Source organism: Mus caroli, unplaced genomic scaffold (genome assembly GCF_978045245.1).
Source record: "Mus caroli unplaced genomic scaffold, Mus_caroli_1 scaffold_13, whole genome shotgun sequence".
Taxonomy (NCBI): domain Eukaryota; kingdom Metazoa; phylum Chordata; class Mammalia; order Rodentia; family Muridae; genus Mus; species Mus caroli.
In genome coordinates, this window is record NW_028227268.1 from 39532986 (window position 1) to 39549133 (window position 16148).

Here is a 16148-nt window from a genome sequence, read left to right on the forward strand (position 1 = left end):
TATACAGACACTAAAAGAACCCAAATTCCAGCCCAGGCTACTATACCCAGCCAAACTCTAAATTAACATTGATGGAGAAACCAAAGTATTCCACGACAAAACCAAATTCACACATTATCTCTAAACGGATCCAGCCCTTCAAAGGATAATAACAGAAAAAAACCAATACAAAGACGGGAACCAAGCCCTAGAAAAACCAAGAAGGTAATCCCTCAACAAACCTAAAAGAAGACAGCCACAAGAACATAATGCCAACTTTAACAACAAAAATAACAGGAAGCAACAATTACTTTTCCTTAATATCTCTTAATATCAATGGACTCAACTCCCTGATAAAAAGACATAGACTAACAAACTGGCTACACAAACAAGACCCAACATTTTGCTGCTTACAGGAAACTCATCTCAGAGAAAAAGATGGACACTACCTCAGAATGAAAGGCTGGAAAACAATTTTCCAAGGAAATGGTATGAAGAAACAAGCTGGAGTAGCCATTCTAATATCTGATAAGAATGACTTCCAACCCAAAGTCATTAAAAAAGACAGGGAGGGGCACTTCATACTCATCAAAGGTAAAATCCTCCAAGAGGAACTATCAATTCTGAATATCTATGCTCCAAAATACAAAGGCAGCCACATTCATTAAAGAAACTTTAGTAAATCTCAAAGCACACATTGCACCTCATACAATAATAGTGGGAGACTTCAACACACCACTTTCACCAATGGACAGATCATGGAAACAGAAACTAAACAGGGACATAGTGAAACTAACAGAAGTTATGAATCAAATGGATCTGGAAGATATCTACAGAACATTCTATCCTAAAACAAAAGGATATACCTTCTTCTGAGCACCTCATGGTACCTTCTCCAAAATTGACCACATAATTGGTCACAAAACAGGCCTCAACAGATACAAAAATATTGAAATTGTCCCATGCATCCTATCAGATCACCATGGACTAAGGCTGATCTTCAATAACAAAATAAATAATAGAAAGCCAACCTTCACGTGGAAACTGAACAACACCCTTCTCAATGATAGCTTGGTCAAGGAAGGAATAATGAAAGAAATTAAGGACTTTTTAGAGTTCAATGAAAATGAAGCCACAACATACCCAAACTTATGGGACGCAATGAAAGCATTTCTAAGAGGAAAACTCATAGCTTTGAGTGCCTCCAAAAAGAAACTAGAGAGAGCACACATTAGCAGCTTGACAACACACCTAAAAGCACTAGAACAAAAGGAAGCAAATTCACCCAAGAGAAGTAGACAGCAGGAAATAATCAAACTCAGGGGCGAAATCAACCAAGTGGAAACAAGAAGAACTATTCAAAGAATCAACCAATCAAGGAGCTGGTTCTTTTGAAAATCAACAAGATAGATAAACCCTTAGCCAGACTCACTAGAGGGCACAGGGAAAGCATTCTAATTAACAAAATCAGAAATGAAAAAGGAGACATAACAACAGATCCTGAAGACATCCAAAACACCATCAGATCCTTCTACAAAAGGCTATACTCAACAAAACTGGAGAACCTGGATGAAATGGAGAAGTTCCTAGACAGATACCAGGTACCAAAGTTGAATCAAGATCAGATTAATGATCTAAACAGCCCTATATCCCCCAAAGAAATAGAAGCAGTCATTAATAGTTTCCCAACCAAAAAAAGCCCAGGACCAGATGAGTTTAGTGCAGAGTTCTATCAGACCTTCAAAGAAGATCTAATCCCAGTTCTTCACAAACTATTCCACAAAGTAGAAACAGAAGGTACTCTACCCAACTCATTCTATGAAGCCACAATTACTCTGATACCTAAACCACAAAAAGACCCAACAAAGATAGAAAACTTCAGACCAATATCCCTTATGAATATTGATGCAAAAATCCTCAATAAAGTTCTTGCTAACCGAATCCAAGAACACATCAAAACAATCATCCATCCTGACCAAGTAGGTTTCATCCCAGGGATGCAGGGATGGTTCAATATACGGAAATCCATCAACGTAATCCAGTATATAAACAAACTCAAAGACAAAAACCACATGGTCATCTCGTTAGATGCGGAAAAAGCATTTGACAAGATCCAACACCCATTCATGATAAAAGTCTTGGAAAGATCAGGAATTCAAGGCCCATACCTAAACATGATAAAAGCAATCTACAGCAAACCAGTAGCCAACATCAAAGTAAATGGTGAGAAGCTTGAAGCAATCCCTCTAAAATCAGGGACTAGACAAGGCTGTCCACTTTCTCCATACCTATTCAACATTGTACTTGAAGTCCTAGCCAGAGCAATTCGACAACAAAAGGAGATCAAAGGGATACAAATTGGAAAAGATGAAGTCAAAATATCACTTTTTGCAGATGATATGATAGTATATATAAGTGACCCTAAAAATTCCACCAGAGAACTCCTAAACCTTGTAAACAGCTCGATGAAGTAGCTGGATATAAAATTAACTCAAACAAATCAATGGCTTTTCTCTACACAATGAATAAACAGGCTGAGAAAGAAATTAGGGAAACAACCCCCTTCTCAATAGTCACAAATAATATAAAATATCTTGGCGTGACTCTAACTAAGGAAGTGAAAGATCTGTATAATAAAAACTTCAAGACTCTGAAGAAAGAAATTATAGACGATCTCAGAAAATGGAAAGATCTCCCATGTTCATGGATTGGCAGGATCAACATTGTAAAAATGGCTATCATGCCAAAGGCAATCTACAGATTCAATGCAATCCCCATCAAAATTCCAACTCAATTCTTCAACGAATTAGAAAGTGCAATCTGCAAATTCATCTGGAATAACAAAAAAAACCTAGGATAGCAAAAACTCTTCTCAAGGATAAAAGAACCTCTGGTGGAATCACCTTGCCTGACCTAAAGCTTTACTACAGAGCAATTGTGATAAAAACTGCATGGTACTGGTATAGTGACAGACAAGTAGACCAATGGAATAGAATTGAAGACCCAGAAATGAACCCACACACCTATGGTCACTTGATCTTCGACAAGGGAGCTAAAACCATCCAGTGGAAGAAAGACAGCATTTTCAACAAATGGTGCTGGCACAACTGGTTGTTAACATGTAGAAGAATGCGAATCGATCCATTCCTATCTCCTTGTACTAAGGTCAAGTCTAAGTGGATCAAGGAACTTCACATAAAACCAGAGACACTGAAACTTATAGAGGAGAAAGTGGGGAAAAGCCTAGAAGATATGGGCAAGGGAAAAATTCTTGAATAGAACAGCAATGGCTTGCACTGTAAGATCAAGAATTGACAAGTGGGACCTCATGAAAATGCAAAGCTTCTGCAAGGCAAAAGACACCATCAATAAGACAAAAAAACCACCAACAGATTGGGAAAGGATCTTTACCTATCCTAAATCAGATAAGGGACTAATATCCAATATATATAAGGAACTCAAGAAGGTGGACTCCAGAAAGTCAAATAACCCCATGAAAAAATGGGGCTCAGAACTGAACAAAGAATTCTCACCTGAGGAATACCGAATGACAGAGAAGCACCTAAAAAAATGTTCAACGTCCTTAATCATCAGGGAAATGCAAATCAAAACAACCCTGAGATTCTACCTCACACCAGTCAGAATGGCTAAGATCAAAAATTCAGGTGACAGCAGATGCTGGCGAGGATGTGGAGAAAGAGGAACACTCCGCCATTGTTGGTGGTATTGCAAGCTGGTACAACCACTCTGGAAATCAGTCTGGCAGTTCCTCAGAAAATTGGACATAGTACTACCGGAGGATCCAGCAATACCTCTCCTGGGCATATATCCAGAAGATGTCCCAACCAGTAAGAAGGACACATGCTCCACTATGTTCATAGCAGCCCTATTTATAATAGCCAGAAGCTGGAAAGAACCCAAATGTCCCTCAACAGAGGAATGGATACAGAAATTATGGTACATTTACACAATGGAGTACTACTCAGCTATTAAAAAGAATAAATTTATGAAATTCCTAGCCAAATGGATGGACCTGGAGGGCATCATCTTGAGTGAGGTAACACAATCACAAAGGAACTCACACAATATGTATTCACTGATAAGTGGATATTAGCCCAAAACTTAGGATACCCAAGATATAAGATACAATTTGCTAAATGCATGAAACTCAAGAAGAATGAAGACCAAAGTATGGACACTATGCCCCTTCTTAGAATTGGGAACAAAACACCCATGGAAGGAGTTACAGAGACAAAGTTTGGAGCTGTGATGAAATAATGGACCATCTGGAGACTGCCATATCCAGGGATCCATCCCATAATCAGCTTCCAAACGCTGACACCATTGCATACACTAGCAAGATTTTGCTGAAAGGACCCAAATATAGCTGTCTCTTGTGAGACTATTCCGGGTCCTAGCAAACACAGAAGTGGATGCTCACAGTCAGCTATTGAATGTATCACAGGGCTCCCATGGTGAAGCTAGAGAAAGTACCCAAGGAGCTAAAGGTATCTGCAACCCTATAGTTGGAACAACATGATGAACTACCCAGTACCCTGGAGCTCTTGTCTCTAGCTGCATATGTATCGAAAGATGGCCTAGTCGGCCATCACTGGAAAGAGAGGCCCATTGGACTTGCAAACTTTATATGCCCCAATACAGGGGAATGCCAGGGCCAAAAGAATGGGAATGGGTGGGTAGGGAAGTGGGGGGGGGTATGGGGGACTCTTGGGATTGCATTGGAAATTTAATTGAGGAAAATATGTAATAAAAAATATTAAAAATTAAAATAAATAAATAAATAAATAAATAAATAAATAAGAGTAAGAGCACATCCTAAAAAAATAAAATAAAATAAAATAAAATAAAATAAAATAAAGAGAGGACATGAGATTCTGCTAGCAGCCTTCAGATGAAGATGTGGACCTCTTAGCTCCTACTGCACCATGCCTGCCTGGATGTTGCAATGTTTCTGCTTTGATGATAATGGACTGAACCTCTGAACTTGAATCTGGGGTTTAGGTGTTGCAACTCAGAAAGTTAACATGAACCAGTTTCCTCTTGGCCACAACATGCATAGCCTGGTGATGAGAAATGATGAAGCAACAACGAAGAGAAAAACGGCTCCCGGCAAACAGCCTTCCTCTGGAGGGAGATGTAGCGGGTATAACATATGACCATGTAGAAGTAAATGTATATTTGAATGGGGAAAACATGCATTGTCCTGCATCAGGTATACGAGAAACTGTATCCAGTTGTATATGTTGATAACAGTGCAATTCTGGATTGCCAGTTCAGTGATTTTTATCATACTCCTGCATTGGGTTTTGAAAAAAAAATACTATTTGAGCAGCAGATCTTCTGAATGTGTTAGTTTTCAACTTAGACCTTTGCTCCATCACACAAGTGCTTACGACTTAATAAAGGTCTCCTTGATCTAGAGACGTGAACACATGCTGAAAACTGAGCTTTGTGTTGTCCAAGGAAACCAAGGATTCATTATACCATAGTTAGGTTTGATTTAAAAGATCTAGGCGACAAGCCTCTTCCGGTCTGAATAGCGCCTGGGTAGCTAGGTCCCAGGGTCGGCTGACACTCGCCAGCTACCCACAACACCCGCCACAGGATCTTAAGTCTTCTGGTGAGTGGAACACAGCTTCTGCTCAATTCCAATTCTGCGCGGGACCTGAGACTGCATTAGTTAGGGAAGCAGAAAACCGGCCTGAGTAGGACCATAGGCCTCCTCCGGCCGGACCAGCACCGGGGTAGCTAGAGCGCAGGGTCAGCTGACACCCGACAGCTACCCACGACCCCCACCACAGGATTTTGAGACTGCTGGTGAGTGGAACACAGCTTCTGCTCCAGTCCAATCACGCGGGACCTGAGACTGCTTTGGTTGGGGAGGCAGAAAACCGGCCTGAGTAGGACCACAGGCCTCTTCTGGCCGGACCAGCACCAGGGTAGCTAGAGCGCAGGGTCGGCTGACACCCGCCAGCTACCCAAGACCCCCACCACAGGATTTTGAGACTGCTGGTGAGTGGAACACAGCTTCTGCTCCAATCCAATTGCGCGCGGGACCTGAGACTGCATTAGTTAGGGAAGCAGAAAACCGGCCTGAGTAGGACCACAGGCCTCCTCCGGCCGGACCAGCACCAGGGTAGCTAGAGCGCAGGGTCGGCTGACACCCGCCAGCTACCCAACCCCCGCCACAGGATTTTGAGACTGCTGGTGAGTGGAACACAGCTTCTGCTCCAATCTTTAAACAGTGACAACGACAACAACTAACCCCAGAGATTACCAGATGGCGAAAGGTAAACGTAATAATCTTACTAACAGAAACCAAGACCACTCACCATCATCAGAACCCAGCACTCCCACTTCGCCCAGTCCAGGGCACCCCAACACACCGGAAAAGCTAGACACGGATCTAAAAGCATATCTCATGATGATGGTAGAGGACTTCAAGAAGGACTTTAATGACACACTTAAAGAAATACAAAGGAACACTGGTAAACAAGTAGAAGACAGTAAAGAGGAAGCACAAAAATCCCTTAAAGAATTGCAGGAGAACACTGCTAAAGAGTTACAAATCCTTAAAGAAAAACATGATAACATAATCAAACAGGTAGAAGTCCTTACAGAAAAACAGGAAAACACATCCAAACAGATGATGGAAATGAACAAAACCATACTAGACCTAAAAAGGGAAGTAGACACAATAAAGAAAACCCAAATGAGGCAACACTGGAGATAGAAACCCTAGGATAGAAATCTGGAACCATAGATACGAGCATCAGCAACAGAATACAAGAGATGGAAGAGAGAATCTCAGGTGCAGAAGATTCCATAGAGAACATCGGCACAACAATCAAGGAAAATGTAAAATGCAAAAAGATCCTAACTCAAAACATCCAAGAAATACAGGACACAATGAGAAGACCAAACCTACGGATAATAGGAGTGGATGAGAATGAAGATTTTCAACTCAAAGGACCAGCAAACATCTTCAACAAAATTATAGAAGAAAACTTCCCAAATCTAAAGAAAGAGATGCCCATGAACATACAAGAAGCCTACAGAACTCCAAATAGACTGGACCAGAAAAGAAATACCTCCCGACACGTAATAATCAGAACAACAAATGCTCTAAATAAAGATAGAATACTAAAAGCAGTAAGAGAAAAAGGCCAAGTAACATATAAAGGCAAGCCTATCAGAATTACACCAGATTTCTCACCAGAGACTATGAAAGCCAGAAGATCCTGGACAGATGTTATACAGACACTAAAAGAACACAAACTCCAGCCCAGGCTACTATACCCAGCCAAACTCTCAATTAACATAGATGGAGAAACCAAAGTATTCCACGACAAAACCAAATTCACACATTATCTCTCCACGAATCCAGCCCTTCAAAGGATAATAACAGAAAAAAACCAATACAAGGACAGGAACCACGCCCTAGAAACAACAAGAAGGTAATCCCTCAACAAACCTAAAAGAAGACAGCCACAAGAACATAATGCCAACTTTAACAACAAAAATAACAGGAAACAACAATTACTTTTCCTTAATATCTCTTAATATCAATGGACTCAACTCCCCGATAAAAAGACATAGACTAACAAACTGGCTACACAAACAAGACCCAACATTTTGCTGCTTACAGGAAACTCATCTCAGAGAAAAAGGCTACCTCAGAATGAAAGGCTGGAAAACAATTTTCTAAGCAAATGGTATGAAGAAACAAGCTGGAGTAGCCATTCTAATATCTGATAAGATTGACTTCCAACCCAAAGTCATTAAAAAAGACAGGGAGGGACACTTCATACTCATCAAAGGTAAAATCCTCCAAGAGGAACTATCAATCCTGAATATCTATGCTCCAAATACAAAGGCACCCACATTCATTAAAGAAACTTTAGTAAATCTCAAAGCACACATTGCACCTCATACAATAATAGTGGGAGACTTCAACACACCACTTTCACCAATGGACAGATCATGGAAACAGAAACTAAACAAGGACACAGTGAAACTAACAGAAATTATGAATCAAATGGATCTGGCAGATATCTACAGAACATTCTATCCTAAAACAAAAGGATATACCTTCTTCTGAGCACCTCATGGTACCTTCTCCAAAATTGACCACATAATTGGTCACAAAACAGGCCTCAACAGATACAAAAATATTGAAATTGTCCCATGCATCCTATCAGATCACCATGGACTAAGGCTGATCTTCAATAACAAAATAAATAATAGAAAGCCAACCTTCACGTGGAAACTGAACAACACCCTTCTCAATGATAGCTTGGTCAAGGAAGGAATAATGAAAGAAATTAAGGACTTTCTAGAGTTCAATGAAAATGAAGCCACAACATACCCAAACTTATGGGACGCAATTAAAGCATTTCTAAGAGGAAAACTCATAGCTCTGAGTGCCTCCAAAAGGAAACTAGAGAGAGCACACATTAGCACTTTGACAACATATCTAAAAGCACTAGAACAAAAGGAAGCAAATTCACCCAAGAGGAGTAGACGGCAGGAAATAATCAAACTCAGGGGCGAAATCAACCAAGTGGAAACAAGAAGAACTATTCAAAGAATCAACCAATCAAGGAGCTGGTTCTTTGAGAAAATCAACAAGATAGATAAACCCTTAGCCAGACTCACTAGAGGGCACAGGGAAAGCATCCTAATTAACAAAATCAGAAATGAAAAAGGAGACATAACAACAGATCCTGAAGACATCCAAAACACCATCAGATCCTTCTATCAAAGGCTATACTCAACAAAACTGGAGAACCTGGAAGAAATGGAGAAGTTCCTAGACAAATACAAGGTACCAAAGTTGAATCAAGATCAGGTTAATGATCTAAACAGCCCTATATCCCCCAAAGAAATAGAAGCAGTCATTAATAGTCTCCCAACTAAAAAAAGCCCAGGACCAGATGGGTTTAGTGCAGAGTTCTATCAGACCTTCAAAGAAGATCTAATCCCAGTTCTTCACAAACTATTCCACAAAATAGAAACAGAAGGTACTCTACCCAACTCATTCTATGAAGCCACAATTACTCTGATACCTAAACCACAAAAAGACCCAACAAAGATAGAAAACTTCAGACCGATATCCCTTATGAATATTGATGCAAAAATCCTCAATAAAGTTCTTGCTAACCGAATCCAAGAACACATCAAAACAATTATCCATCCTGACCAAGTAGGTTTCATTCCAGGGATGCAGGGATGGTTCAATATACGGAAATCCATCAACGTAATCCAGTATATAAACAAACTCAAAGACAAAAACCACATGGTCATCTCGTTAGATGCGGAAAAAGCATTTGACAAGATCCAACACCCATTCATGATAAAAAGTCTTGGAAAGATCAGGAATTCAAGGCCCATACCTAAACATGATAAAAGCAATCTACAGCAAACCAGTAGCCAACATCAAAGTAAATGGTGAGAAGCTTGAAGCAATCCCTCTAAAATCAGGGACTAGACAAGGCTGTCCACTTTCTCCATACCTATTCAACATTGTACTTGAAGTCCTAGCCAGAGCAATTCGACAACAAAAGGAGATCAAAGGGATACAAATTGGAAAAGATGAAGTCAAAATATCACTTTTTGCAGATGATATGATAGTATATATAAGTGACCCTAAAAATTCCACCAGAGAACTCCTAAGCCTGATAAACAGCTTCGGTGAAATAGCTGGATATAAAATTAACTCAAACAAATAAATGGCCTTTCTCTACACAATGAATAAACAGGCTGAGAAAGAAATTAGGGAAACAACACCCTTCTCAATAGTCACAAATAATATAAAATGTCTTGGCGTGACTCTAACTAAGGAAGTGAAAGATCTGTATAATAAAATCTTCAAGTCTCTGAAGAAAGAAATTATAGAAGATCTCAGAAGATGGAAAGATCTCCCATGCTCATGGATTGGCAGGATCAACATTGTAAAAATGGCTATCTTGCCAAAAGCAATCTACAGATTCAATGCAATCCCCATCAAAATTCCAAATCAATTCTTCAACGAATTAGAAAGTGCAATCTGCAAATTCATCTGGAATAACAAAAAACCTAGGATAGCAAAAACTCTTCTCAAGGATAAAAGAACCTCTGGTGGAATCACCATGCCGGACCTAAAGCTTTACTACAGAGCAATTGTGATAAAAACTGCATGGTACTGGTATAGTGACAGACAAATAGACCAATGGAATAGAATTGAAAACCCAGAAATGAACCCACACACCTACGGTCACTTGATCCTCGACAAGGGAGCTAAAAACATCCAGGGGAAGAAAGACAGCATTTTCAACAAATGGTGCTGGCACAACTGGTTGTTAACATGTAGAAGAATGCGAATCGATCCATTCCTATCTCCTTGTACTAAGGTCAAGTCTAAGTGGATCAAGGAACTTCACATAAAACCAGAGACACTGAAACTTATAGAGGAGAAAGTGGGGAAAAGCCTTGAAGATATGGGCACAGGGGAAAAATTCTTGAATAGAACAGTAATGGATTGTGCTGTAAGATCGAGAATTGACAAGTGGGACCTCATGAAACTTCAAAGCTTCTGCAAGGCTAAAGACACCATCAATAAGACAAAAAAACCACCAACAGATTGGGAAAGGATCTTCAACTATCCTAAATCAGATAAGGGACTAATATCCAATATATATAAGGAACTCAAGAAGGTGGACTCCAGAAAGTCAAATAACCCCATTAAAAAATGGGGCTCAGAACTGAACAAAGAATTCTCACCTGAGGAATACCGAATGGCAGAGAAGCACCTGAAAAAATGTTCAACATCCTTAATCATCAGGGAAATGCAACTCAAAACAACCCTGAGATTCCACCTCACACCAGTCAGAATGGCTAAGATCAAAAATTCAGGTGACAGCAGATGCTGGAGAGGATGTGGAGAAAGAGGAACACTCCTCCATTGTTGGTGGGATTGCAAGCTTGTAATCTGGAAATCAGTCTGGCGGTTCCTCAGAAAATTGGACATAGTACTACCGGAGGATCCAGCAATACCTCTCCTGGGCATATATCCAGAAGATGTCCCCACCGGTAAAAAGGACACATGCTCCACTATGTTCATAGCGGCCCTATTTATAATAGCCAGAAGCTGGAAAGAACCCAGATGTCCCTCAACAGAGGAATGGATACAGAAATTATGGTACATTTACACAATGGAGTACTACTCAGCTATTAAAAAGAATGAATTTATGAAATTCCTAGCCAAATGGATGGACCTGGAGGGCATCATCTTGAGTGAAGTAACACAATCACAAAAGAACTCACACAATATGTATTCACTGATAAGTGGATATTAGCCCAAAACTTAGGATACCCAAGATATAAGATACAATTTACTAAACGCATGAAACTCAAGAAGAATGAAGACCAAAGTGTGGACACTGGGCCCCTTCTTAGAATTGGGAACAAAACACCCAGGGAAGGAGTTACAGAGACAAAGTTCGTAGCTGTGATGAAAGGATGGACCATTTAGAGACTGCCGTATCCAGGGATCCATCCCATAAGCAGCTTCTAAACGCTGACACCATTGCATACACTAGCAAGATTTTGCTGAAAGGACCCAAATATAGCTGTCTTTTGTGAGACGATGCCGGGGCCTAGCAAACACAGGAGTGGATGTTCACAGTCAGCTATTGGATGTATCACAGGGCTCCCAATGGAGAAGCTAGAGAAAGTACCCAAGGAGCTAAAGGGATCTGCAACCCTATTGTTGGAACAACATGATGTACTAACCAGAACCCTGGAGCTCTTGTCTCTAGCTGCATATGTATCGAAAGATGGCCTAGTCGGCCATCACTGGAAAGAGAGGCCCATTGGACTTGCAAACTTTATATGCCCCAATATAGGGGAATGCCAGGGCCAAAAGAATTGGAATGGGTGGGTAGGGAAGTGGGGGGCGCTATGGGGGACTTTTGGGATAGCATTGGAAATGTAACTGAGGAAAATATGTAATAAAAATATTAAAAATTAAAAAAAAAGATCTAGGCATCCAGGCATTGGCGGTGGACACCTCTAATCCCAGCACTTGGGAGGCAGAGGCAGGTGGATTTCTGATTTCGAGGCCAGCCTGGTCTACAGAGTGAGTTTCAGGATAGCCAGGGCTACACAGAGAAACCCTGTCTCAAAAAAAAAATCTGGCAACTTATTTAATCTTATTTAAACAAATAAACATGGGTTTGATTAACAGTATTACATGGTAACATGTATGTACATATTTGAAGGGAATTTCTCTTACATAAAGTAATTGTTTGACAGTAGTGGGGAAAAGAGATGACATGAAGGTAGAGAATGGCACATTGCAGTTAGAGTTTGATATGATCGGCATAGTTTGTGTATATGTATGAAATGTCAAAGAATACATCAAAATTATTTTTAATATGACAAAATGACAACTGCAAGCACGTGGTGACACATGTTCACAGTGTGGGTTGGCATAACCATGATGAAATGAACATGAAACAATATTTCTTTGGCAGCAGAGTGGCTGCCACCAGAGACCATTGTGTTGAGTCAAATAAGCCAGACCTGGAAGGAGAAACATGCATGATTTTACTTCATATGCAGAATCCTGATTTATCTGGAAGGAAGAACAGGACAGAAGAAAAGCAGGAGAGAAAGAGCGAATAAGAGGAGGAGAAGAAAGGACAGGGAAGGGGGAATAGGAAGGAAGAGGCATGGGGAGAAGAGGCAGAGAGAGGAAATCTAAATGAGAAAGGCCTTTTCTACAGAGCTCTCTTGGCTGTGATTCCCAGGGAAGCGTGGTTCCTTCTTGTAGGGAGGGCATGTAGCATGTGGGAGGTTTCCCCTCTTCTTTCTAGGAAGACAAAGAGTTATATGGTCTCTGTTGCATCTGAAGCTTTTCAGTAGTGTTTAACTCAAATAATGCCAGAGTGGCATACACTGGGTGGCATATTCTGCTGCCCACTAGTAATCTGCTTCCAGACCTCCTGGTTTCTGTACCTGGCCACTGGACTGGCACTTCTTGGAGGGGGGAGAGCGGGCACAACTGCCATCAGTGCCATCTTCTCACAGTGACCTGTTGGAAAATGAAAGAAGGATGCCTCTCTTGTGTTGCTCTGGGACTAAGTCCCCTGGAGGGTTGGAGACCCTGCCCCATTTCTCCTGGGTTTTAAGGCCTGTGTGAACTCTTCACCCCTCACCTTCTCCCTCTACCACAGGCCTGAGATGCACTTGCAGGAAGCCAGCCAGACACAGAGGATACACATCACTGCCTGCTCCCTCCCTGCTCAAAGGCACTGGAGGACCAGCTCTGCCAAAGTTGTGACCTGAAGATGCTTGCCTGCTACTGAGAGACTGCTGAGTAGGAGGGGGCTGTGAACCACCATCCAGATAAGCACCAAGTAGAGTCTATCTATGGTTACAACTTAGGCAAAATATAACCGGATAGGAAGGCAAATACAGTTTAAAAAACCTGGGGTTTGTCTTGTTGGAGCAGGTTGGAACAAGAATGGACTTTCTTCTGTGGCTTTCTATTTAAAAAAAAAAAAAACTTCTTTCTGTAGTTGCTATCCTACAGAACTTTCAGTGACAATTATGTTTTTAAATCTCTTAGTGCAGAGAATGAATTCCTGTGAACATTTCCTGCCATGGAAATCATTTGAGCGAACATTGGATTTTAGAGAAAACATTTTAGCATCGAAGGGTAATCAATTTGGTTGATATAAAATACAATAAATGTATTTCCTTCAACTCAACATACATCAAAACACTTCTGTCAACCTGAGGCACGTGTCACTCTTCTGATGGCCAGGGGCTTAGAGAGGTGCAGAGCCTGACATGGACCTTGGAATCTGGCCGAGTTGGCATTAGCACCTGGTGTTGGAAGTTAGCAGTTCCATGGTTTTCCATATGATGTTTGTCTTTCAAAGTCAAAGCTTTCTCAAGTCTAAACCGGCTCCCAATCTATCGACAGATTCCTACACAGAAGACTGTATACGGTGTGCACATTTTTGAGGCTTTTATTTGCTTATCAATCTATTTATTGAAAATGTTATGAAAAGCAAGAGGTTGGAGGGGGCTCATGAAGCAGCAGTGAGCTTGGGGGGCGGCGGAAGCAGCTGCTGGGAACTCTGCAGACTCCGTGTGCAGGTGCTGGTCTGGCCTCATCTCAGACCTTCTTCTTGCAAAGCCTGAGATAGCAGTGCAGCACTTTCCACATCATAAACCATAGGGGTGCGTATTATCTAATAAGGTGACTGAGAGGAGAGAAGGTTAGGGAGAAAGGAACATGGGGAAGGGGTAGGAGTAAAACTGAATAGAGAATTCCTAGAAGACATGCCAGTTCCTGAAATAGAGATGAACTGGGGAGATGTTGGGTTGGGGGTGGGGTTGTTTACAAGTGAGTACAGGGAGTTGAGGTAAAACCAGGGAGAGAGGAATCTGGGCTCCCAGGTAGGTTCCAGATGCAGTCCAGATCAGCAGCTGAATAATCAGGAGTAACGATCTTGTCTCAAATCCTAAAGAGAAACCCTTCCAATTTCCCTAGCTAAATGTATTCTAATTGCCAGTTCCCCTTCCTGAACCTGACTAGCTAAGACATGAGGGACTTGATCCATTCCGCTATGGTAAACCTTTCAACACGATCATCTTTCACGTGCCAGGATTCGGGCTCTGCAGTGAACACTGCACAGCAGAATCTCTCCACTCTGAGCGCACACACATATGCACACACAGCTCCGGAATGGTGGACTTCGATGAATTTGCACTTGTACTTGATCTTCTCCTTCTCCTCACAGAAGTGAGTGACAGGCAGCTGTTGGATGCACTTTTCTATTTCATTCTTTAAGCACTTAGGCTGGCAATTCTTTGCTTCAAAACCAACTATTTGCTCGGTTTTTTCATCTAAACCAATAAACAAATATCCTCCGTCAGTATTGGCAAAGGCAGAAACAGTTCGAGGGAGAACCTCTTTAACTCGCTGTAGCAACTTTTTTGTTTCAAAGGATTTATATTCAACATTTTTGGATTCACTAAATAAGAATTTTTCCATCTTTGTAAGTTTTGACTGTTTAAAAAAAGCAGCAGCCAACTCCTGCACATGGACTTCCTCTTGCGTATCATCACCTGGCCTTTCTGAAGGCCTTGCTGAAGGCGACCTTCCTCCTGCAATCTTCAGATTTTCTAAGAACTCCTGAGCAGCATCCAAGTTCATTTCAACTGAAGATGCCCCATTTCTCATGTACAAATTGGTTGCAATGGTGGCAGGCTTCCCAACAGAGATATCTGGGCCCTGTGATTTTTTTACAAAGATGAAAAAGTAGGATTTATCTTGCTTAACTTCTGGGGGCCTATATGGCAAAATGTTCTTGAAAGAGGTTTCCAAATCCTCTCCTATTCCATGTTTAGCCAAAATGTAGTCTGGATTTTTAATGTGAGCCTTGACCGTTCCCTCTCCAGAATTCAACAGAGCACACAGAGGTATTGAAATGTTCCTGTTCTCTTCTACCCTGTCGTGATTCTCCATGTTTTTCCTACTTTCTATCCCAAGTGTGATCTCTCCTACATTTAGAGTCAGCACAGGGGTCCTTTCAACGGTGATGTTCATTTTCCAGCAGTCCTGCTGCTCCCGAGCTGAAATCCGCACCTAAAATTAGACAGAGACATTAGAGTTGGGCTGAAGAGGAGAGGACAAATTCTGTACTGAGAAGCTAACAGCAAAATGTGCTTGCTGAGTTGTTCCCTGGGACTGGTGAGTGTGAAGGCCAAGGAAATGGCTAACCAGGAATGGACATTTAGACTGCGGTATCTTGTATATGTAGTGACTTCTCTCACTGTTTTGCTATATTCGTTTTGATTGTTCTGCATTTCAGCATCATTGGATCAGTGAGTGATTTACCTCCTTCCTAATAGTCAATGTTATGGAACTCAGATTCCATTGCTTTTATTACAAGAAAGCACATGAGCCACTTCCCTATGTTTTTGGGTTTTGTTTGTTTGGAAGAAAAATATTATTATTTTATTTATTACTTTTTATTTTTCTTTTAATAATTAGATGTTCATCTACCAGTTGTCTACTTTTATGGGGAAACCTCTGGCAAAATTGCCCATTGGGGATCTACGAACATACAAAAACAAAGTAGGTCAATGAT

General features: G+C 41.0%; 1 protein-coding gene across 1 annotated transcript; it reads right to left on the bottom strand.

Annotated features, from left to right (window-relative positions):
- Positions 1-14121: 14121 nt before the first annotated feature.
- On the bottom strand, positions 14122-15629 carry LOC110305491 (schlafen family member 1). The gene has a single exon (XM_085829261.1). The coding sequence runs from the start codon at positions 15602-15604 to the stop codon at positions 14591-14593; it is 1014 nt and encodes a 337-aa protein (XP_085685387.1). The 5' UTR covers positions 15605-15629; the 3' UTR covers positions 14122-14590.
- Positions 15630-16148: the final 519 nt, after the last annotated feature.

What these genes read in the sequence shown, in the direction of transcription:
- LOC110305491 (XM_085829261.1), bottom strand. Translation starts at nt 15,604, where the DNA reads ATGAACATCACCGTTGAAAGGACCCCTGTGCTGACTCTAAATGTAGGA.